General features: G+C 36.3%; 1 protein-coding gene across 9 annotated transcripts in view; it reads right to left on the minus strand.

The window, feature by feature from the left end:
- Window positions 1–22,751, minus strand: part of EXOC1 (exocyst complex component 1) — a 29,168-nt gene extending 6,417 nt beyond the window's left edge. Inside the window, exons 1-15 of one of the 9 annotated variants that reach the window (XM_039378579.1) lie at window positions 22,682–22,751; window positions 19,415–19,548; window positions 18,456–18,586; window positions 16,236–16,395; window positions 15,345–15,365; window positions 14,394–14,581; window positions 13,232–13,459; window positions 12,873–13,005; window positions 12,571–12,680; window positions 11,972–12,025; window positions 7,665–7,814; window positions 6,440–6,545; window positions 3,482–3,526; window positions 2,200–2,363; window positions 325–435 (exon numbers count right to left, since the gene is read on the minus strand). In XM_039378579.1, coding sequence (XP_039234513.1) covers window positions 325–435; window positions 2,200–2,363; window positions 3,482–3,526; window positions 6,440–6,545; window positions 7,665–7,814; window positions 11,972–12,025; window positions 12,571–12,680; window positions 12,873–13,005; window positions 13,232–13,459; window positions 14,394–14,581; window positions 15,345–15,365; window positions 16,236–16,395; window positions 18,456–18,586; window positions 19,415–19,538 — 1,725 coding nt within the window. In that variant the 5' untranslated portion in view covers window positions 19,539–19,548; window positions 22,682–22,751. The other 8 variants (XM_027735873.2, XM_027735875.2, XM_027735878.2 and 5 more) reach the window with 8 other exon arrangements.
- Between the last annotated feature and the right edge of the window lie 324 nt (window positions 22,752–23,075).

The raw sequence follows: 23,075 nt of genomic DNA on the forward strand, positions 1-23,075 counted from the left end.
TGCAAGGTTCTGGTGTTTTCTGGTCACGTTCCACCAAATACAACACTATCCCCAATTACTCCCTATTGTCTTCCTGCATAGCATGGTCAAGTGTCTGTTGTGATCTTACGAGGAGATAAAGCCATGGCAAAGAAACCTGTCAGTCCTTCTTTCACAGATTTTGTTATGGTCAGCCAAAAATAAGGATCCTGCCAGATCATGGAATAAAACACATTATTGATCACCTAGATCACATAACTGCCAGATAAATTTCAAATTTATTTATTTCTCTAATGAGGCCTGGTCAGTATTTTTTACTTCAATGACAGAGAATGTAAGCCATACCGTTGTTGTTCCCGATGTGCTCTGATGTTGTTGTAGTTTGAAAAATTTACTAATGAAGTCCTGTTCTGCCAGACACAGAGGCTCTAGTTCACTTAATACTTGCTCAAAAATCTAAAGAAAGCCAAATATTTTATCAATACACCAAATACTACGAACAGTTAGCAATACCAATTTTAACTTTGTTGCATATACTTCCTAACTTACTAAGCTTTAGAAGGCTTATTACTACTTAACAGAAATGGAAACAGCTTGAACTTCTATCTTTGAAAGTATAGTTGCATCTTCAATATAGTCCCTTCTCATGCATGTAACACTGGTAAGAAAAGAATAACCTATGTTTTTCCACAACTATAAGTTTTCTAGACACAGTCTGAGGCAAAATTTAAAGCCTTAGGGAAGAAAAACAGGTCAACTGTATATGTAGAAGATAACTGCTCTGTAGGAAAAGCAGAAAATGTTTCTTTATACCTGCTACAGAAAGCAACAAGTAGGTTTTGTACTGAAGTATGCATCACAATTTTTAGACTTAAACAAAACACTATTTTGGCAATAATCTGTCATCTTTACACAATGCAGAATTTTCTCTGCAAGTATTTAGCGAACAAGACAGGCAATAACTTACATAACTTACATAACTAATCTCACCACAAAGAAATCCATACTGATGGAAATTCCCATAGGAAAAAATCAAACAACCTAGTAGATCAGATCAATAGCTTACAATTTTGTATATATTAGTCACACCCACATATCCCAAATGGGTGTGAGATACAAGTCCCAAGTTGAAAATAATAGCACAATACTTGCATAAAGCTGTTTTACCAAGCTATCTTTTTAATTCTAGACAAGTTGCTGCTACAGGTTTGTAATAACTTAGCAGTTAATATTGTTTCAGGCATATAGTATTTCCTCCCAGAAAAAGATTGAGCAAGGATTTGAAGAGGTCAGAAGAAAACTCATCTCCATCAAACAATTCAAGAGAAGAAGAAAAATATTTTTATCTCTCACTGATAACTGCTCCTTTTCCTTCCGCTGAGGAGTTAATTCCGCAAGAAATAGCGAGTATTGTCACTTTTAAAGGTTTGATGGGGGAGAAATCAACAGATGCTGAGGACAGCAGGTTTTAAAACAAGATGAGGACACTCCAATAGTCACTTAGTGCCATTGTTAAAGCTGAAAACTGATGATAACTGATGTGAAACCAGAATAAATAAAATTTTAGGGCCATGCTCAAAGTCCTGGCTAAAATAAGTTTCTGCTTTCATATCTTTCACTTTTGCTTACATACTGGCAAAATCATAGAATCATAGAATCATAGAATCGATTGGGTTGGAAAAGACCTCCGAGATCATCGAGTCCAACCCTTGGTCCAAATCCAGTCCATTTACTAGATCATGGCACTCAGTGCCACGTCCAATCTGCGTTTAAAAATCTCCAGGGATGGTGAATCCACCACCTCTCTGGGCAGCCCATTCCAATGCCTGATTACTCTCTCTGTAAAGAATTTTCTCCTGAACACATGAATCTCTGTACTGACAAAAATAATATCAGCTGGAGAATCCATCACAATTCCTATTTGCTTAAAAATGTGTATTTGGCTTAAACTTAATAGACCATTTGTTTTATGCTTGATATTCTTTAAAGATCACACATAGCATATAAAGGAACTTAATAGAATCTTATAACCAAAGAATAATACTCTGACCTACATATTTCTTAGAAACTGCCTTTATTAGATGTATGGTGCATACAGACTTTGAAATTGGCAGGTTTTAAGATTTAAACAGTACAGATTTTTAAACTATACAAGAAGGATATGTAAGATGCTTCTAATACAAAACTAAGCAGGAATCCTATACAATACTTTGGCTTTACCTTATCAAATTTTGTTCTGTCAGCCACATCAAGGTCAGAGGCAGACATGTTTCCCATGTCTAACAGTGAGGATGACTGAGACCTACGGTTTCCTGAACTCTGAACAGAGAGTTTATTTAGACTAGAAGTAGACCCAGTCAGTTTTCCAGAACTTCCATGAAGACCTGTGAAATAAAGACACTATGAAGAAGAAGCAAAGGCAGAATAAAATACTGAAGAACAGGTTCATTACAGAACATATGAGATCAATACAATAGTCCTATATTAAAATCAAACAACTCAATTTTTATCTAAGCTAAAAATGCTTTTGCTATAGACATTCTTTCCTTGTTACAAGGTAACTGAAATACTTCAGCAATTTTCAAAGTACAACATAGCTGTATAACCTCTCTTGTAAACTATGGAAAAAAAGTATAAAAGGAATGAAACTCTGAAATACAGGAACACTGAGATAGATATTCTCCTTGAAAACTTGAAAGTGAAGACCAGTTATGATCTTTGTGAATGTACTCTGGGCAAAGGCTGCTACAAGCAGAAGAACTGATGCCCAGGAGGGAAAAAATTAAAAAGCTTTATGTACACACAGGCACTTTTTCATCTTGAACTTGATCTTTCTGCTGTTAACATCCTTTTATCTACACAGTTTGTTCTAGCTATTTTGCTGGATCTACAGCTCCACAGTAATTCTACTTCTAATGGTCTCCCCTCCTTTTGATCATAATTAATATTCAGTCATTTCTTCCTGATATTGTCGGGCCTTCTCCTAGATGAGGAACATGTATTTTTTTTTCTAGAATTCTCAGAAATGTTGGATGAGAACAGAGAAAGCTAGTAACAAAAAAGACCAAGAAATTATCAATATCTGGCTGCCACGTAAACTTCTCACATCTAAACCACAAAGAAACTTAAAAGCAACCCTGCAAGTTTCATTTAACTGCTATGTTGGTATCTAGTCACAAGACAAAGTCTATAAATCTAAGTTGCCACCTCAGCTTACTGGAAGAGTTAGAAAACTATGACAAGCTCTCAGGCACAAACATATTTTTACTAGTAGCATGGGGAAAACAGAAGATATTGCCTTTACCTGCAAACCTTTTCAACTTCTATGTTGGGACATTATAGCTGTGCTTCATTTTTGCCTTGCAAAATCAATGATTCTGCTAATGCTCATTTCATTCTAGAGTACTTCAGTGTTAGGCAGATTCTCCATGATGCAGCACTACATCGTAACATCGACACACATGCATTGACAATACCAACTAATGCAACTAGTTATACTCACTCTCAGTTTCCTGTTTGACAGCACTTTCTTTTCGAGGCAGTGTAGCTGGGATGGATTAGGTTGCAAGCATCAAAGACAAAGACAAGTTAAAATGCAGTTTGCACAAACCATGCACAAGATGCAAGTTAAGCTCTAACTGGAAAGAAACATGCGGAGAACTATAAGCAGCAAGTAACTACATTGCAAACACATTTAGTTGGAGAGGTACTATTCTAGAAATTCAGTATCTAAGCTACATGGAAAATAAAGTAAGTTTCTAGGTATTAAAATTTGCTTTTTCTTATATAGTGTGTTCAAAGAACATTTTTGGTAACGTGTATTCAAGTTCTCCCAAATTGAGAAGTCCATTAAATTAGGGCTTTATTTGTCAGAATTAATACTGCAAAAGACTCAGTTTCCAAGATAAATCATCATATCAATAATAGACTTGAAGAAATTAAAATGCACTTATGTAATTTTTTACTGAGTCAGAGATATTGTCCAGCATTTTAATTTAAAAAAAACATATACCAATGCTACAAAATCATTCATGGCTACCCTTTTCTGTTTGCAAATCAGGATGTTTACATAGAGAATACATCTTTTGTATTTATGCTGCACCAAAAACTGATGACTGCAAATTTGGAGAGGATGAAAATAATAAATATATAGTAAAAAAATTTCCAAAGCTTTTTTTTTTTATTTTTTTTCAGAATAAAACAGCTTCCTCAAGTGGACTTCAATGTGAAATTTAGAGTAAATGGGCATTTGTAGAAAAATAGAGATTCCCTAACCAGTAAAAGGCATTTGCATACATACGCTAAAAGCAATATGTGGTATTAAAGATCTTGATGAGGATGGATGCTACAAGCCCCCAAAAATGGAGCAGGCAAGCAGAACCTACTGTAATAGAATGAGTAGATACTTCTAAATGCCACAAACATGTCTTAAATACCAGATGTTCTCAAGAAGGCAACACTACTGATAATTGTAACATCAAATTGAAATTTAATTCCAGCCTAGTTTTTAGATCTTGGGGGTTTTGGCAGGTTTCGAATAAAAACGTTTTAGGCATGATATATTTTGGCGTATGCAACTGTCATGCATTGGCCCCACTTCTTCACTGTCCTCAATTTCCAAACGCATGGGACTTATAACAGAATGTGAAGAACTACAGGCAAAGATCAGGCCCCAGACAATCAGGGGAGCCTCAGTGACTTTTGAGAAGCTACACCGCATAAACCTATGACAGTAGTAGCACTCTTTCCAACATTGACTTTATGGTATTTAAGTATCAAAGTCTTGGCTTCATCAGAAAAGGAAAAAAAAAAGAAAAAAAACACTACTTAAGACAAGTGTGAATGCTCACGACCCAGGTAGGTTTTTTTGCCATAAAAAAGCAGACAAAGAACCTTGCGCTAGCACAGAATGCCAGAATTCTCCCAGCTTTTGAGGCATTCAAATAGCAGTGCTATTCCCAAAGCACAAAAAAAAGGCAAGAACACACACCAACACAGCTTGGAAACAGGTCATCTTTAGTGTTCGAGTACAACTGGAGCATTATTGCATTTATGCACCTATACTATTCCTTAAACAAGTTTACTATTAAGAAGTGATGTATTTTGAATAAATGTGCAACTAGGAGTAGTAGTATGATCCCTACATTGAACATGGAAACCTTTGAAATTACAAACCATTATAAGCTGTTACAAAATAAATAAATTTACATGACAAATGCATGACACAAGTCTTCTCAAGGTGCAGCTTTTACGCTGGTGAATTGAAGGACCTCTTTCTCCAAAACACCTGCTAGCTCCATAATGCTTACGCAAGTCAGGGAATTGCTACAAAAACTGTTTCCTCACAAATACAAATCACAAAAGAAGTGTCAAGACAAAGGGTTAAGAATGCTTTAGATATCAATTTGTATTAGGATAAAGGGGGTTCTTTCCTTGCAATAAGATACCTTTTCAAGATTTATGAATTTAAATGTTCTGATGATGACACATTATGGCACCTCTTGCTCTCCATGTCCAACAGATTGCCAAGACTGATCTTTCCAGCTTCCCCCTTCCTCAAATAATACCACTCTCCTGCTTTCTTCCTTTTGTTACATTTTCCTGTTTTCTACCATCTTCTACCATCAAACTTCAAAGGATAAGTTCAGGACCCAAAATAGGCTTGACAGAACTTACTCGTTAAAGCTGCACATAATTTTGGAATTCTGAAGTTGCAAACTGGCGAACTGCGGCAAACATAAATATTTCAAACCAGTTTTGAAACAGTGCACCTCAAAATATAGAATAGACAATATATAAATACACCTATACCACTGTTGCTTTCTAAGTATCCAAGTTTGTTTTTTTCCTAAAGTTTCATTTCCGTATTCACACTAGACTAATCCTAGGAGGAATATATACACCCTTAGACATAAATGCCTACAAGTTAACAAATTATGATTTCTAGTCTCAGGTTACATAGGTAAATCCAACTGAAAAAAACCAATAAAATACACAAGTTTTCTTAGGCAGAATTAGCATTAAAAACTAGCTTCCTAAAATCCACCTAAAACTTATTAAAAGCAGAAATAACAGCAGAAGGAACACACACACGCTGCTGCCCAAACTTTTGTTAATTACAAGAATTGATTTTTCAAACTTGTTCCAGTAATAAAGTGGGATAGATCAAGTAATAAAATATGATTGGTAGTTTGTTAAAAAGTGAGCAAGGATCTGAAAATTTAGAAAAATATCATATTTTATCCTTTTATCTTGACTAATTTCACAAGATTTCAGTTGTTCTACTTTGGCCTTCTCGAAGTCAGAAGTTTTACCAATCATTTTTTCCATCCAACTTCTTCTACCTTGCCAAAAATAAAGAATTTTACCCCATCATAAAATTAGCTGTAAGTGTTGTAATAAGTGTTTAATATGCAAATTACAAGACTCAAAGCAAGATATGTGTCTTCTGGAAGCTTACCAAACTTTTTCCCTTCTCTGGTTGTGCCCGTCATCTTGATCTTGGCAACTTCAAAGAAATCTTTTATTTCCCTTTCATACAGTCGTGATAGATAATCCATATAATTCTTAAAAGAAAAATGTAAATTTAGTTAACAGGTATTCATACTGACTTCTTCTATTATAGGTAAATAGTTCCAAAAATGTGCAAGGTTTGTAAGTCCTACTAAATAACAAACTGGTTTGGTCAATATAAATATATATATTTATGCAGCATGCACAAAAATATATTCATGATATTTAAGCAGCTTATATTCATTTTCATAGTGAGTTCACTAAGCATTATTCAGAAACTTCTACTTCTCCTCCATAAAGAAAGATATGCAATGCAGTACATACAAATAGGATTGTCAGTAGTAGAGTATCACAGAATTCAATTCAAGGGTAAAATGGAGAGAATTCAGCACCATTCTCTGTACCATCTTTCATCACTCCCACTGTGTCCCCAAAAGCACACATAACACATAAATATATAACTCAATTTTTTGTTAGAAGATCACAAATATGTCAACCATTCATTAACTATCTGCATGACACTGAAAGCGAAGGAAGAGCTGTTTCAAAGCCATTGAAAAAGTCTAATTTAAATCTTCCATTTAAGAATTACAGTACTTTAATTAAAAAAAAAAGACTTGCTCTCTAAGGACTAACTTCCTTTTGATTTCTACCTAAACATTTTGTATACTTCTGTAGTCATTTTTTTCACTCCATGTTAGTTTTAAACAAGGTAGTTAAAAGTTACACACATAGAAAGGGAAAACATTTCTATTTAGTCTACTTTACAAGAGACCTCTTAAATTTTTGATGTTCCCAAGTGAAATGAAGGTCTGTTGAAATAAAGATGTCACACAGACAAAAGACACATCGCTTTGAAAATAGCTTAATATCATTTTTCTTACTAGGTTGTAAAATGACAAACTTGTTTTACATAAACATTAAAAAAAATATCTTATACTTCTGAACCAAATGTTTGAGGAAAAAAACTAACAAACAAAACAGGATATCACAAACATGAAAAAACGAAGTTTCTTATTCCAAAGAGGAACATTATTCCAAGAAAAGAGGAGCATTGAGTTACATTTCATATATAGGAATATTCACAGGTGCATACACACGGGCAATTGTTTTGACTATCAAATCCAGTCTACTACGTACTTTGTCTAGCATCATTTGAGCACTTCACATACCTTTGTTAGTCCTTCATATTTTCCATAATCTGTGTTCTTGAGCCACTCCATCAGTTTAGCATATCGAAGTAAATCTCTGTGAAATGGATGGTGATTGGGTAATGTCAATTCAGCAGAGTGCTGGGCAAGAGTGGAACTCTGATCATGACCCTTGATAAAAAAAAGTATTGAAGTAAATCTGGAAGCACTACACAGAAGTACAATAAGGTTCCTGAAAAACTTAATATGAAGACAGCATCTCATTCAGGCAAACAGAAAAGTCTCATAAAATACCTTGGATAGAAGCAAAGCCTAGAGACGAAGACTGAAAAAGACACCTAACAATACTGACGCTAAGCTGTTATAGTTGTGGCAGGTAATGCATCTTAATAAGCTTGTTCATTGTAAGGCTCTTTGCCTTAAGGGTGAGTCACTAGCATTTTTCACTGCTTCTGTTTAAAGATGTTACTCCCACACTGTAAGACACATCAAGTCCCCAGTTAATGAGTGGCTTAGGTGTTAACAATGAGCTTTATATACTACACCTCTTCTCTGAAAGTTGCTCCAATTCAACCTACTTTAGTCCACTTTGGCCAAGCCTTCCTTGGTCAAGTCTTAAAAACATCAGTTCACACACATTCTCTCTCCCTCCACACAGCGACACACCCCCACACTTTCAGTGAACATTTACTGGAGTTAACAGTTTTTGACATGCAGCATTTAACACAAGCTACTAATTTCATGCTCCTCCTTTACTCTGGCTACTTTCCTGAAACCCACACTATGCTTTAAGCATCACATCACATTGCTGGAACAACATATGATTTAGATTTTTAAGCTTTCACTTGCTTGAACTCACAAGCTTCCTGGGAAATTCAGGAAGAGCAAGCAAGGTAACACCACTGTGCAGCCACACAGCAGAATACACAACCATTATTCCTGGGTTAACAGAAGGGAGGATGGGACTTAATTTCCAAATGGCTTTAATATTTTCTGTAAAGTCTGTAAAGTCTGTTTATTTAGTAAATACTGCAACAGGCCTTGATCTCAAGTATAGTTTGTGCCATAACAGCACAAAAAGATTCCTATTCCTGTAGCATCACATGCAGGCAGTTTATGCAGGTCAGGCAATGTCAGTCCCTCAGAGAAGAAGAATTCCTGGACAGTTCCACCTTGGATGTGATAAGTCAGCAGAATAAGCTATACAGCTTAAAAACTGCCTTTGCATGTTTTTAAGTTGGAACAGCAGCCAGTTTAGATTAAAGTGACAAAACCAAAGCAAATTTTGTCTTACCCTTTTCTATTGTACTGGGTTCAAGTCTTTTGTTAAAAAAAGCCCTAAAAGCTTCCACAATACATTCACAGACTTGTTTAAAAATTTATATATATATGAATCTGTGATATTATTTGTGAAATACTAACCTTTACTAAGTACTGCAATGCGAACATGCCAGCTTCTGGAAAAAGCTAATATACTACATAGGATCATAGAATGGTTTGGGTTAGAAGCGAGCTTAAAGTTCATCTAGTTCCACCTCCTCTGTGATGGGAAGGGACACCTTTCACTAGACCAGGTTGCTCAAAGCCCCATCCAACCTGTCCTATCACTTCCAGTGATAGGGCATTCACAACTTCTCTGGACAACCTGTTCCATTTCTTTTTTTTGTATCCAACATGAACATGAACTTACTTTGAGCCCTGTTCTCTTAACTATGTAAACTGAGACACAAATGGACCCAAAGAAACAAGTCCGGCCAACTTCATTAATTTATTCTCATAGACAACGGGGAAGGATAACACTATAAATCTTCCTTATAAAAATAATCCTGTAGTATGCCTTTAAGAAAAAGTTAACTTTGCAAAGTGTAATTACTGAAACATATAATTTGGAATTGGCATCCAGCCAGCATTAGCAACACAGCTGCTGATGTGATTACTGAAGTCATACTCAATGCTGTATGTGCTTCTGGGCATGCGTACAGCAAATATTTTCAACAGATCTTTTCTAGGCTTCTATGAAAACTAGATTACAGAAAACCATTTACAGTTCTCCCTCCTGCCCCTGGTGTGTTACATTCCCACAGCATGCATTTTAATGTACAAGTTCATTATAGTTTAACATAATTTACCCAGTGGCTTTCACAGCTCTCTTCAATTAAGTCGGTCCAAAGTTCATTCATATTACTGCTAGGAAATACTCAGCTATCCAGATTTTTATTGCTTCTTTCATCTAACAATTTTATTCATGTCCCTTTATTACACGCAACTTTTTTGCTTGGTAGTTGCATTCTTCATAAAGCTAGATGACAAATTCCTTAGCAAGGTAAATTTCTCTCTCCAGACCAACTTTTCCACAGGACTAATCATTTTGGTTGTACTAAATCATGTCCTGTTCAAGCCTAACCCAAAACATTATGGAGCTTCTAGGTGTACCTTTCCTATCTAATTAACAGGCTTTCTCTCACTGCACATAAACATACACCATTACCAATGATAACCCAAGTCTGTTATTCAACTATTTCATAGTTTCAAAGCTTCGAACTATTTGATATTTCAAATGCAGAAAGCTTAGTTGCCATTAAAATGAGTGCTGAACGTGGTTGTTAAAAAAAAATAAAATCTTTAAAGTTGTTGATACACAGATTAATCAATTATTAGTAGTACACAATAAAGACGACTACACTGACTGTTAGTAACAGTTACTGTAAACAGTTTGTAACATTGCAGTGAATGGCAAGCCAAAGTTGCATTTCTGCTTAAAACTTCTAATATTTATTACCAATTTTATGTAAAGGAAATGAAGCACTTTAGTACCTTACAACAGGAGTTTGAGTCAAGCATTGGGCTTTTTTGCCTTTTAAAAAATAAAGAACAATTTCATACTTCCAATATAATGTATTTAGGCCCAAATGTCAATCTAACTTTGACTTTACATCTAATGAGTTCCAAATCAGAATGTCTTGCTTGTATTAACAGCTGCCTACACACATCATGTTTTCATTTGCATTTTTAATTTAGAATTCTCTATCTGCCTTTTTTTCTGAAGTGCTTTGATTTATTTTTGTAAGAAACATTCTAAACAAATAATGCAACTCTTCAGATGTTAAAGGTAACAAAGTGTTCTAGTTAGTTTTCAAGAACATTGGCTTGAGAAAAAACACAGTTATTTTAGTAAGGTAACACAAAAATCTGTTATACCTCCAACACCTGAATCTGTATCTCAAAATTAAAAACAGAAACTTCTTTTTTCACTTCTACAATAATCAAAAAGGCTTTGCAGTGGCTCATCTCTTGTAGTTAATGAACTCTTCCTGCTAAAAATTATGACTTTGCTGTTAAGTTTAATCCATTGATTAATACCTCACAGCTAACAGCAAGCTAAAACTTTTCAGAGGGTAATTTTATATGAAAAACAATGTGAAGCCACTACTAGTTTCAGAATTTAAAAAAAAATAAATTGCAAAGTGGTAATAGCATTCTCAATAGCACTCAAAAGTGTCTTTAAAAATATTTCATCTAATACACATAATATTGCACAGTAATAATAATCTCTTACCAGTTTTAAAAATAAAATCTTCAGAATAGAACATCAGAAAATATATTCTGTTAAGCAGCCACTTCCATACACAATTCCAATATTCCAACTTTATGAATGCATTTACATAGGACTTATACAATATAGCTTCTGCTTCCTCATTTAAAGGCTGAGACAGATAGTCTATACTCAGGTTTTCAAAATATCAAAAGTGACAGAGGAAAAATACCTTTTTAAGAACAGAAGCTAAAGAATTAACATGTTGTGGAGCTGGAACTCTTCTGCAAAGTGAAGGAAACGTAGGAAGTGCTAATCTTTGTCATAAAAAGTCAGGCTTGTACTCTCAAATATAATTTTCTACACAATTATCCAGTGTAAATATTGCATTTTCTGCACACAGTCTAATACAGAAAATCTAGAACTTTTAAACTTTTATTGCATTAATATGTATAGAACTGGAATTATTATTTTTTATTTACAAATTCTGCAGTTTCACACAATTGCAGTATCTGCAGTTGTACATATATTACAATTTCCTGAAAATATTTTTCCTCCATACATCTCCATCTGTCTCTTAGCAATTTCTGGAGATCAGATCAGAGGAATGTTAGCTTATAAACAAAGCTTAAAGGCTGACAAAAATAATAGAAGTGAGAAGGGGTGTAAGTCTGATGCTCTGTAATCAGTAAAGACAAATTTCTTTTTACAAAGCCAAAAATGCAGCTGCTAGTTAGATGATTCAAGCTAAAAAAAAATTAGTTAGAAAAGCTTATTTCAAACCCAAGGTACTCACTGGAACTGAATGATAGGAGGACCTGTTATAGAGTTGAAGGAGGGTCTGAGTAAACTAATTGGAGATAAAAAATACAGAAATTAAAAAACTGAGGCTAAAAAAACCACCCAGCCTTTAGGACACAGTGTAAGGACAGTAAGGACAGTGATTTATGAATATCTCAAGTTAAAGATCAAAACCAAGGTTCAGACATTTTACTTTGGATGTTTGGTTTTGTTTTGGCTTTTTTGCATGGCTCTTGAGGTTCAGATAGCAAGAACTTCAATGTTTTCAGCCTCTAACAGCTTTAAAAAAAGGTCAGTGCTTTTTCTCCTCAATTAATCAAGCTTTACAATTAAAATAAATCCCTATATATCACACAATGTGTTTAATTCAGATAGCAAGCCCATTAAAAAGAGGTGTTTGGGTTTGGGTTTTTTTTAATGTAAGAGACTTATGTAGGCAATTGTAGTTTGGTATGCTTAGCAATATCTCTGCCTGAAGCGCCTCTAGCATTTACTGATTACATCACAGAATATGTCCAATCTTAGGTAGATTGTTTTTCTTCTGCAGAAAAGTTTGTGATCAAAAATTTCATATTAAATAGAAAGAAGCAATACCTGCTGAACAAATACGCTGTTCAAATGACTGGCAAGTCTCCGTGCAAATTGCTCACGCAAGTCACTAAACCGCTGTTGTTGCTGCTTCACTGCATGAAGCATATCATGTCCTACAAACAAAAAGGATTTAGAGAGCACAGAATATATAGTAATATATTGTATATGAGGACCAAGAGGGCCAAAGGTCACAATTCCTTCAATCTACAGAACAAAATCTGAGACTAGTTGGAACAGCAGTTACAAATAAAGGCAGTACCATAATAAATGTTGCACGTTAGACTGAAGTCTAACAAAAACATTACCTGGACGAAGAGCTACATTCATACACTGTAGAAGGGCATCTGCTGCATTAGTGCAGGCCTCAATGCCTCGAGAAGATGTCAGATCTCCCTCCTGAAGGGCCTTTATATGACCTTTTGCCAAATCCATGTGATTCTACAAAATAATGGATAGTACTGTCCATAAGCAGGCTCGTTTGCTATGCTGCTGACCCCAGAATAATAAATACAACTTTATCATTATAACTTACTGAAGTTAGTGCAGTAACAAAACAGAAAAATATGCTCATTATTTTAAGTGACGATTGTGCTAGAGGGTAGCAACCTAAAAGAATATTACACTTGGTGTGAACAACTATTGTAAACACCATAAAAATGCTTACCACTAAGAACTCTATCTCTGACAGTAGTTTCACATTATTCGTGTTGCTAAGATGGATTAGGTGGTTGCTTTCTGAAATTTGATCCATTTGATCTTTTACACTCTGAAGCATTTCTTCATAACTGCTCAGCTTTAGCTCAATTTGGTCAACTTCCTTTAGAGCTTCATCCAGCAACTTCATCAAGATATTCACCTGTTTCTCTGAGGCCATAATGGACTGGATATTTGCCTGTACAGAAAATAAAGCAACATTCTAAGAGACATTTTTTATATCTCAAAAGCTCTCTGATATCTCCTTCTGCCTTTATTACTGTCAAACAGTTTTCAAAACTTGTGAGGAAATCAACAACACTGTAGTACTTCTCATTTAAAGTGTTACTGAACACAGCAGTTCCTCAGCCTATGACACTTCCTTATTTCAAAAAGAAAAGACACAAAACCAAAATTTTGCCAAGTTCTTAGAACTGAATTACTGATCTGCAGAAAAATAAAAAGCCGAACAGTAATCCCTGCTATACCAGAACATTTTTAGTTCCAAAAAAACCAGCTCAGGTGTTAAGGTCAGATTTTCTATTCCAAGATAAGCTGCCTGTATGACAGAAGGCATTTTCAAAATATACAAGAAACACACAACTTGACAATTTGAGGAGGTTGTTGACTGTTCCCTCAAGACTGTATCCCCTGCATCTCCTTAAGTTTTCCAAGTGACCTCCAGAATGAAGGGTTGTTTAAAAAGCAAAACAGCAAATAATATGGCACTGTTACAGGCAGCCAAATACTGCAATGTTATTAGACTAAAGCAGTTTCCTAGTTACATTGATAGGACTATTTTAGGCATCCATGGACATGAATGGACTATTCTCTCTCTCTGTGCACTCCTGCCCTCAAGAAAGGCATAGGCAGAATGTCTCCCTTTTTTCTTCTCAGTTACTCATTTGAAAGCCTGCAATTCACCCCAGAAGGTGTGGAAGGCAAAGAGCAAAGGCTGAAAATCTCTACAATCTGATAATAGACAGGATGTAGCTCAGCTTAGCAACAGAAACACATTTACATTTAAATATACAGCAGAACATGTTAATTAATTTTCAAAGAATGCTATGTGGTCAGTATCAATGAGAACAGTTCAACATGCTGACACACTGCACATTAGAAGGAATGTTTACCCCATCTAGCACTTGTAGTTCTCTCGACAACTTTTCTGCAAAGGCTTCAGCATTAGAAATAGCATATTCACACCCTTCCATCATTATTTCAATATCCTGTTCCTCTCTTGCATTTAACTCCTGGTATTCATCCACAGCTTCTTCATCACCTCCTGCTACACTTTGATTCTCTCCACTTGGAACAGATTCTTAGGTAGAGAAGGAAAATAGAACACATTATCAAGTCCAGAAAGTCACAAGCATTTTAAGAGTACTTAAGTATGTTTAACTACCTCTAAGAAAATTAATCCATTAAACAACTTTCCTAACAAGCACCTGTTACCTATCAACACTTTTTCAAGTCTCAGTCTTCCATGCGCTTCATTACAACTACCAGAAGTGATTCCCAACAGAGATCTTTTCCAAATTATGCAACACAAGCAAAATACAAATATCCACCTTCCTTTATTTCAAGGGACAAACCTAGTCTCAGTTTATTCACCTCTTACACTGGTAATCAGCATCAGAATACATTACAGTATTACGCTCAATTTGTTAGCGGAAGATCAGTAAAAGTTAGATTCTCTCTTTTGGTAGACAGACCATACTGAAGTTGATTAAGATATATGTCACTGAATAAATAAAAGTTATCTTGATGCTCAAGGTGAGTTTCATAGCAGAAAAGTAAGTACTGGGGTAAGTGAAAATGAAATAACAATGGTTTCATTAACTATGATTTCTCACGGCAGTACTTACTTAATTTAGCAAGCCACTCAAAGGCTGACAAATGATTGACATAACATTAATACAGTCCAGCCAGAAAGTGTTTAGGACATTTGAAATAACTTTCTTATCTCTAGCAAGTCGATAAGCTATCCAAAGCCCTATTAAACAAAATAAAACCAAAAAAAATCACATATTATTTACGAAAATTGCTTACAAAGCAAAATAAAGGAAAAAGGTGTTACGCACCTTCTGCAACTTTAGGAAGTTCTGAAGAATTAAAAGGTATGGAAAAGCAGAGGAAAGGAAGCAAAGAATGTTAGCTAGACAAAGCACGAACAGCGTGTATATTTTTAAATGGCAGTAAGTTTGGATGTTTAATATTGCACGAACTTGAAATGTTAGAGGTTGGTTTAAAACAAATTGGACAACACCAAAATACAGAAACGTTATCCTTCCTGTTTCACATTTCTAATTCAAATTCTTCTGCACATGCCAGTCTAGTATTTAATACCAATAGTTTAAACACTTCTGACAGACTCAACATGAGATACACTTACTCATTAGGCTTGACTATAAAATTTTAACTAAAATAATGATAACATGACTGTAAAAATATTTAATACAGCATAAGCAAACAAGATACAAAGCCTCCTTAGCAACCAACCAGTCACAAAAACTGTAACAGGGTCCAGCAGAATTTAACACATGCTTCACAGTTTAAAAGCTAGAAATCTCATGTAAACCCTCATTAGTCTCTGGAAAGCTACAGAAGCATCACTTTTTAAGGCATTTTTCTAATTCAAGGGAAATGAAAACAGGAACAAAAGCAGATTCATTACACAATTAGACCTACCAGATCTTGGAGGTAGATTTTATTTTGTTCGAGAAACAGAATGTCTTAAAAATACAATAAGCTTACAAATAATTATCATTAAGTATTTTGTCTTGGGTCTCAGTTTTCTAACAGAAAATCTTAGAAAATAAATAGTCACCTTGCTCATCTGAAGACATAAAAAATATAAAATAATAAAATTCCATAAGAAACCCCATCAGGATTAAAAATATTTCTTTTAGTATACCTGTTTTACAACAATAATTATTAAACTTTACACTTCAAATACAATTGTAGAAGTTTACCTTCCAACAGCTGTGAACTAACATTAATAAAGTCAATTTTCTTTCTAAGATATCTCTGATTGAGTTTCCAGATACATGAAATAAAGGTGTTCTTTTCCACTGTGCTGCTTGCAACCCATTTGTACACTTTGTCAAAATGCAAGTCAAATTCAGGATTCTCCTGTAAAAGATAAGATATGTTACAGGTTCCACAGACAAATGATTTTCTGAGTAGCAGAGATTGTTTACACATTAAATTATTGAGATGATGGAATAAAAATGAAATTGTACATGTGCCAGCCTTAAAGAGACAGAAGCTCATATAGCAAGTCTGGTGCCCTGATGCACCTTAATAAAGGTGCTAAAATAGTGAACGTGAAAAAACAGAATCCAAGCTACGAGACAGTATTTTGTGAAGCCAGATAAGGCAAAAACAACACAAAATACAGAGATCTGTAAGACTGTCAACGAATATTTGACAGCACTGTCTGCCCTGAAACACTGTCCTCAGAATGACTAATGTCTTGTGTTAGCCTTCTGAAAATAAAAATATTAGCTGGAGTTACCAAATAATACCATACACAACACAGTTCAGGGAGATTTGAGAAAATAGGCAAGGGGAAAAAGAATTATAAGTACTTTATATATTTTAGAGCTGTGATAGTGTTTGATAGGACTGAACAGGATAGAAAAAATCATTTGGCCTTTTAATAGTAAAAAGCTTCTATGTAAGTATTTTCAAATAGATTTACTGCCTGTTGAGAATGTTACTTTGGTAGCGACTGAATGAAGTACTTGCCTTTCTACAGTCACTTATGAACTCAATATGGACTGGAACTGGTAATTGCCTGTTTTAAAGATGATATTACAAGCATTTTGCAAGGTCCAGTCTCCTTTTGATGAAAAATGTTATTGCCTCAGATATATGTTACTTACATATAGCTTGTAAATACTATTGCTGTTACTTATTATATAGTCACTACTACCTGTAGAAGCAGGCGGCACAAGAAACTGCACATGATGGGAAATTTTACAATAAAAGCAGTTCTTTTTTTTTCTTTAGCTTATATTGATAAATATAATTACCATACATTTCTAAATAAACAGTATAGTCACATAAAACTTGACTTGTCTCACAACTAGTGCAGGAAAGGCCTTGGTGTCAAAAGCATTGCATACGATCATATGTGAAAGCAAACCATGATGAACCTAAAAACTTTAATTCTTACGTTATTGGATATGAGAGAGTTTGGCATTCAACATTTGGTTTTTGAAAGAACATTTCAAAATTTCTCATTAGATTGGTATATATATTACAGTATATTTCTGAAAATGGTTATCAAATTCTGTTTTGCAAGAAAAAGCCTTGAAAGACAGAGTAATTTTAACCTTAATCTTAAGAATCAATTCTCCAACGTAGTATTTAGGAACAGCGAGGAAAATCTAAAATCCAGCCAACAAGTATGTGGATAACTGAAATAACAAACCTACACTGGGGGAGAGGGGGTCAGGAGGGGAAAAACAAAGAGTTTTAAACTTTGTAGTTTTCTGCACTATTCTTCCAAATCATGAGTTACCAGTAGATAAAACCAGACATCGTAGCATGAAGGATTTTGACCCCTGCCTGCTTGTACATCTTTAGTGTATGACAAAAGATTAATTTGAGTGGTCAAAAATAGGTTGCTCTTGTTGTTCTGAGGAAAAGTCCACCACCTCAGGACTTTACCCTTTCCAAGAAATGGCCAATGTCAGGATTTAGAGAACAGATTTTAAGACCTCACCCTCCAGCTTACATACTGCTCCTTAAGAATACTTTAAGTGTCCTCACTAAAAACATTACATGGAGCTGAACATCATTAGTAAGTAGTAGATTTTCTTAATGGAAACTAAGCTTGGAGTAAAAATTTACATACAACTTGAAACAAACAAAGCACAAGCTCTCTGCAGTCACTGAGAGATCACTACAACTAACAGGGCAGATATTCAGACTATTGCTATTCAAGCATACCTAGACTGTTCTTACTCAATTTCCCAGGGTTACATTCTTGGAAAGGCTGAAAGAAAATGCAGGCATAAGCAGCACAGGAATGTATCATCCCAATTTCTAATAAACTCCTAATTAACATGTTATCAATCTAAGCTTTAAAGCAGTCAATATCAAGAAGTTAACTCTAACTTGGAGCGAAAAGGATGTTCTGAGCAGAGCACTAAATCAGAAAAAAATAAAAAAGGTACACCTACTTTAACAGCATCTTTGGCATCAACAACAGCAAGGTCTCGAAGTGCCCATGCAGTCTGCCTTTTGTAGAAATCTCCTTTGTCAGATTTTTTCACTTTTACCACATTTACTTGCACTGGCCGTTCCGTTGTCACTATTAAATGAAATAAGAGAGTAATTTCAAAACACATATTTCTTTAATGCCTGTTTCTCTGTACTTCAACTTCTGAAATCCCCCTCCCTTCTGTGGGGGAGGTTTCATAATATTTATTTGATGAAAACAGACAACAGACCCTTTGAAACATTTCCATCCACAATATCCACAGCTCAGTTTAAGCCTCAGTCAAACAGGCATGCATCTCTTTACAGCTTGTGATGTAATGAACCCAATTTACAGCTATTTTTTGATACAGCAGATCATGGACCATTACCATGTAACTGACAAAGACATAATTGGAGATTACAGTCAGAATAAAAACATTATCAGAGACTTCTCAGTCAGAAAAATATTGTAGCAAGCTAATTTATTGACAGATCAACCCAAAGCACCTAATTTTTTAAAGAGATATAATGTAAAGGAACATTAGAACTCAGTTCAGTTACTGTGCCTTTCCAGAGCCCTCTGCCTTGGATTCTAACCAGTACTCTATATTGCATTTTATTTAGGTTTATCAAGCTATTGATAATAATGACTACTAAATCCCCTTTTAAGCACTACATAAAGCCCAGCAGTCCCAAAACAAATGTTTGATTCCTTCATTTCAAATTACAATGAGATCTGTGAATAAAAGTACAGGGGTCTGTTTCTTTTTCAGTAGAAGCAATAATGGAAGTACAACTGATTTTCTCCATTAAAAATGGAAATGGAAAGCACCTGTTTTATACAGGTCAAGAAAAAGCACTGTAAATAAAGCTAAGACAAAAGCAACTGAATAAAAAAACAAGGTGAAGACAAGAAATACAGTGTGGTATTCCTGTGTACCTGTGGCGCACAAAAAGCAGTTTCTCTTCTTTTTGCCTGCTTTGCACACATTCACAATGCTCAACAAGCGTTCGTCATTGGGAGTGAAAATATCCCTCTGTAAAGCATGCTTGATTGCAGTCATTTTCTCTCAGCTGAAAGATTTCAGGAAGTCATAATACACTCAAGCACATTTAACAGACACACACAAAAAATAACCAGTCATGTACTTATAGCGATTCGAGATTTTTAAAATTAAATTTTACAGGTAACTTAATGAATCGTAACCTAGACAAGCATGACTTACATAGAGGAACAGCCCACTTTAAGTACAAGTTCAAGTTAAAGCTTACTATCTTACTTCAATAGGACAACTGTAATTTATCAACATCCAGATGATCCTTCAGCTTAATTTAACAGAGAACAAAAAGCTTCTTTGTAGTAAAGGGGAATGCAAGACATTAACCAAAAAAAAAAAAAAAAACAAAAAAAAAAAACCCAAAAAAAAAAGTTGAAACAGGAATCAAAAAAAGAGGACTCCCTCACCAGTTAGTGAAATTTTAGAATGGACATGAATGCCATGGATTCAGTAAAACTTTAGATGAAGACAGGTGAACAAAAAAATCCCACAAAATCTAATAGGATGGATCATGTGAAACTAAAGTCACTACAGAGATGATCTTAACTTAAAAGTCCTGAATCCTTCAAATATACCTAAAATCTTCAATTAAATGTGCAGGACTCTTTCACCAAGGTTATATGCTGGTCAGACCAAATTGAAAATAATGCCCCGTTTAGCAGAAGAAAATGTCCCCCTACTTTACAGGAAGACTTCTAGAATATATTCTGGATTTGGTATGTCTCAGCAGTCAGTCAATCCACCGCTGATGGCACAATTTCAAGTCCAACAAATTATTACTTTTGAGTCTTGGTGAACCACACACACATCCTAATTCTCTTCTGGTAGACAGAAAAATCATTCTGAATAATTCTGCTTCCTCACTTCCTCCTCCCTTGGTATCACAAGAGAAATTCTAAATTCTAAATCCCATATTATGCCATTCCCTGATGTCAACAATGTAGTCATATACTACATCAGACCATTAGGTTGCATAAATGAGGTGCATCTGTCATTAACGCCAAAAGTACTTTCCTAACAACGTCCAGAAAGTTTGATTTCTAGTTTTTCTCCTCAGTGAGAACAGTTTTGAGGTGATTTGTGGAAGGTAGAGGACCAAAAAAGAAGGTGGAAAGAGATTGTGGGGTGGACGGGGAGGAGAGGATCTCTTCATGGGTTTCCTCATTCAAGTGATTCACCTCTGCAGTAGCAGCAGCCAGCAGTGGGAGAAAGTAAAGGGTGAGAAGAAGGGACTGTAAGAGAAGAAAGCTATTCAGATTTGTGGGATGCACTATCAACTGGTTTGTTTAAAAATGTTCACTGACAGTTAGGATTTCTTTTGTCAATGTCTTCAAGTAAGTATGCAACATACTTGGAGGAAAGCATTTGTACTTCTACCATGTTCATTTACAATAAAGAATTCATAGAGCAACAATAAATTAACCTTGCACCAAACAAGAATAAAATCCCAAGGAAGTCATAAAATTCTGAAAGAGACTTCCATGATAGATTTCGGTATAGTCAATGGGTTCCTCAGCAAAGCATGGTCTAGTCCCCACTGGATTCTAGAAATCCAGGGAGGAGGGGATGTGGATGGGGATGGGCGAAGCCCATCCAATACTCAAGCCTGTAGAATTCAATCACATCAGAAAAAAACAAACAAAAAACAAAACAGATCCAAAACCCCCACCAAGGCCCTGGAAATTAAGGAATTAGCAATATTCACTTGATTCAGAACAGTTCCTCACACTACACAGAGATTCTACAAAGTCTGAACAGAGCAACACTTAGACATTACATTTCAGTGTTTTTATTTAAAGACAGAAGCTCCAATATTACTCTGAACTTGTGCCTTAAAATTCTACAGGGCATTAAAAATATGATTAATACACACTACATGCTATGCTGCCTGATGTCAAAACAATATATGTAGTTAAATTTTCGGTTAGCTTGTTGTCTTAGAGATGCCTGCATTGCTTTCTCTGATAAACACACAGCAAAGACAAAATCTTAGGCACTGTGATAGTTTTAAAGATAGTAACTCAAGGGTTTTGGATTCTGCCAAGGCAGAATCAGTACTGTCAAATGCACAGAGCTCAGGGCATCCAAACAAACACTGTTTATAGGACAACCCTATGGCAATGTAACAGTCCAAAGCTGCTAACAATTTGCTCTTTCATCAAATGCTGGAGCCATCTTCTGTTTCCCAAATTGTATCAGGTTGTCATTCCTGTTACTCTTCAACAGGTGCAAAAGATGAACATACAAAATACCAAGAACCTGCTGCATTTCAGAAATTTCCTTTCCTTCCTGATTTAGAATTTTATTTTCTGCTCTAAGTCACGATCAAACTGCTGCAAATTGCTCCCCCATTTCAGTGCTAACACAAATTGTCCAGGTTATGCAGTATACAGCTTTCCCATCAAACAAACATCATCAACTCAAGATCAAAGACAGGCTCTAATATACAGTCCAACTTCTGTTACAAACTCAGCCCCCTTCTTCACAACCACCAAAACCTTCACAACGTGCCAGGATCAAGCACCTCTTACTTTTCACACTTGAATCCTGCTGGCTCAAAGGAACAAAGAATTTAGCCCAAGGAGTCGGAGATAAAGCCCTTTCCTCAGAAAAATGCTTCAGGAGAGCAGAGACCACACCAGACTCAAATAAAACCCTTTAGGCATTGCTGCATTTTTATCTGTAATGTTCCAGACAAAGACTACGTGAAATCTGTCAGAGACATCACATCACAGGCGCGGCCTGTCCGGGAAATAGGCGCCAGACAGGGCACAGCGATGTGTAAGGCTACTTACTGAGCACTGCTGGGCCCCCCTAAAGGTGCAAACAGGAAAACACGCTACCCCTGCATCGTACGGGTCAGAACGTAGCACGAGAGCTATTCCCAAGGGAATCACTCAAAATATCAATTATTTAAGAGGAAAACTCAGAAGAGCTACCTGCAGCGGCGGTCTCCCCGGGGCCCGTCCGGCACCGCCTCACCGCCTCCCACCTGCGAGTCCCGCACACGGACACGACCCCCTCCCGCCGCCGCCCCACCCCGAGCCCGGCGGCACGGGCGCGGCCGAGCCGGCCCGCGGAGCACCACGGCAGGCCCCCACACGCGGCGGAGGAAGGGGTGGAGGGCGCCGCAGCCACCCCGCTCTCACCGCGGGGCCGGGACAGGGCCGGGAAGGGAAGGGCCGGGAACAGACGCGGCTCCCGCAGCCCGGCCGGTCCGGCAGCGCCGCTTCCGCCCACGTGACGGCGGCGGCTGGGCGGCCGCGCAGCGCCCCCTGGCGGTGGAGGTGTGGGGAGATCGCAGAATTTCAAACAACGGTGTCCATCTCTGACCGCATGGTGTAATTCGATTTGGCCAGGACAGCAGCAGGACTAATGTAACTTCATAGAATCATCAAGGTTGGAAGAGCCCTTCAAGATCAACCAGTCCAACCATCCACCCATCACTGCCACTGTAACCCCAAACCACTAACCCGTAATACCCAGAGCCAGAAGTCTCTTAAACACCTCCAGCAATAGAGCCTCCACCACCTCCTTGGGCAA

This window comes from Pipra filicauda, unplaced genomic scaffold, assembly GCF_003945595.2.
Source record: "Pipra filicauda isolate LSUMZ 115617 unplaced genomic scaffold, ASM394559v2 scaffold140_size2443280_pilon, whole genome shotgun sequence".
In the NCBI taxonomy this organism is placed as follows: Eukaryota; Metazoa; Chordata; class Aves; order Passeriformes; family Pipridae; genus Pipra; species Pipra filicauda.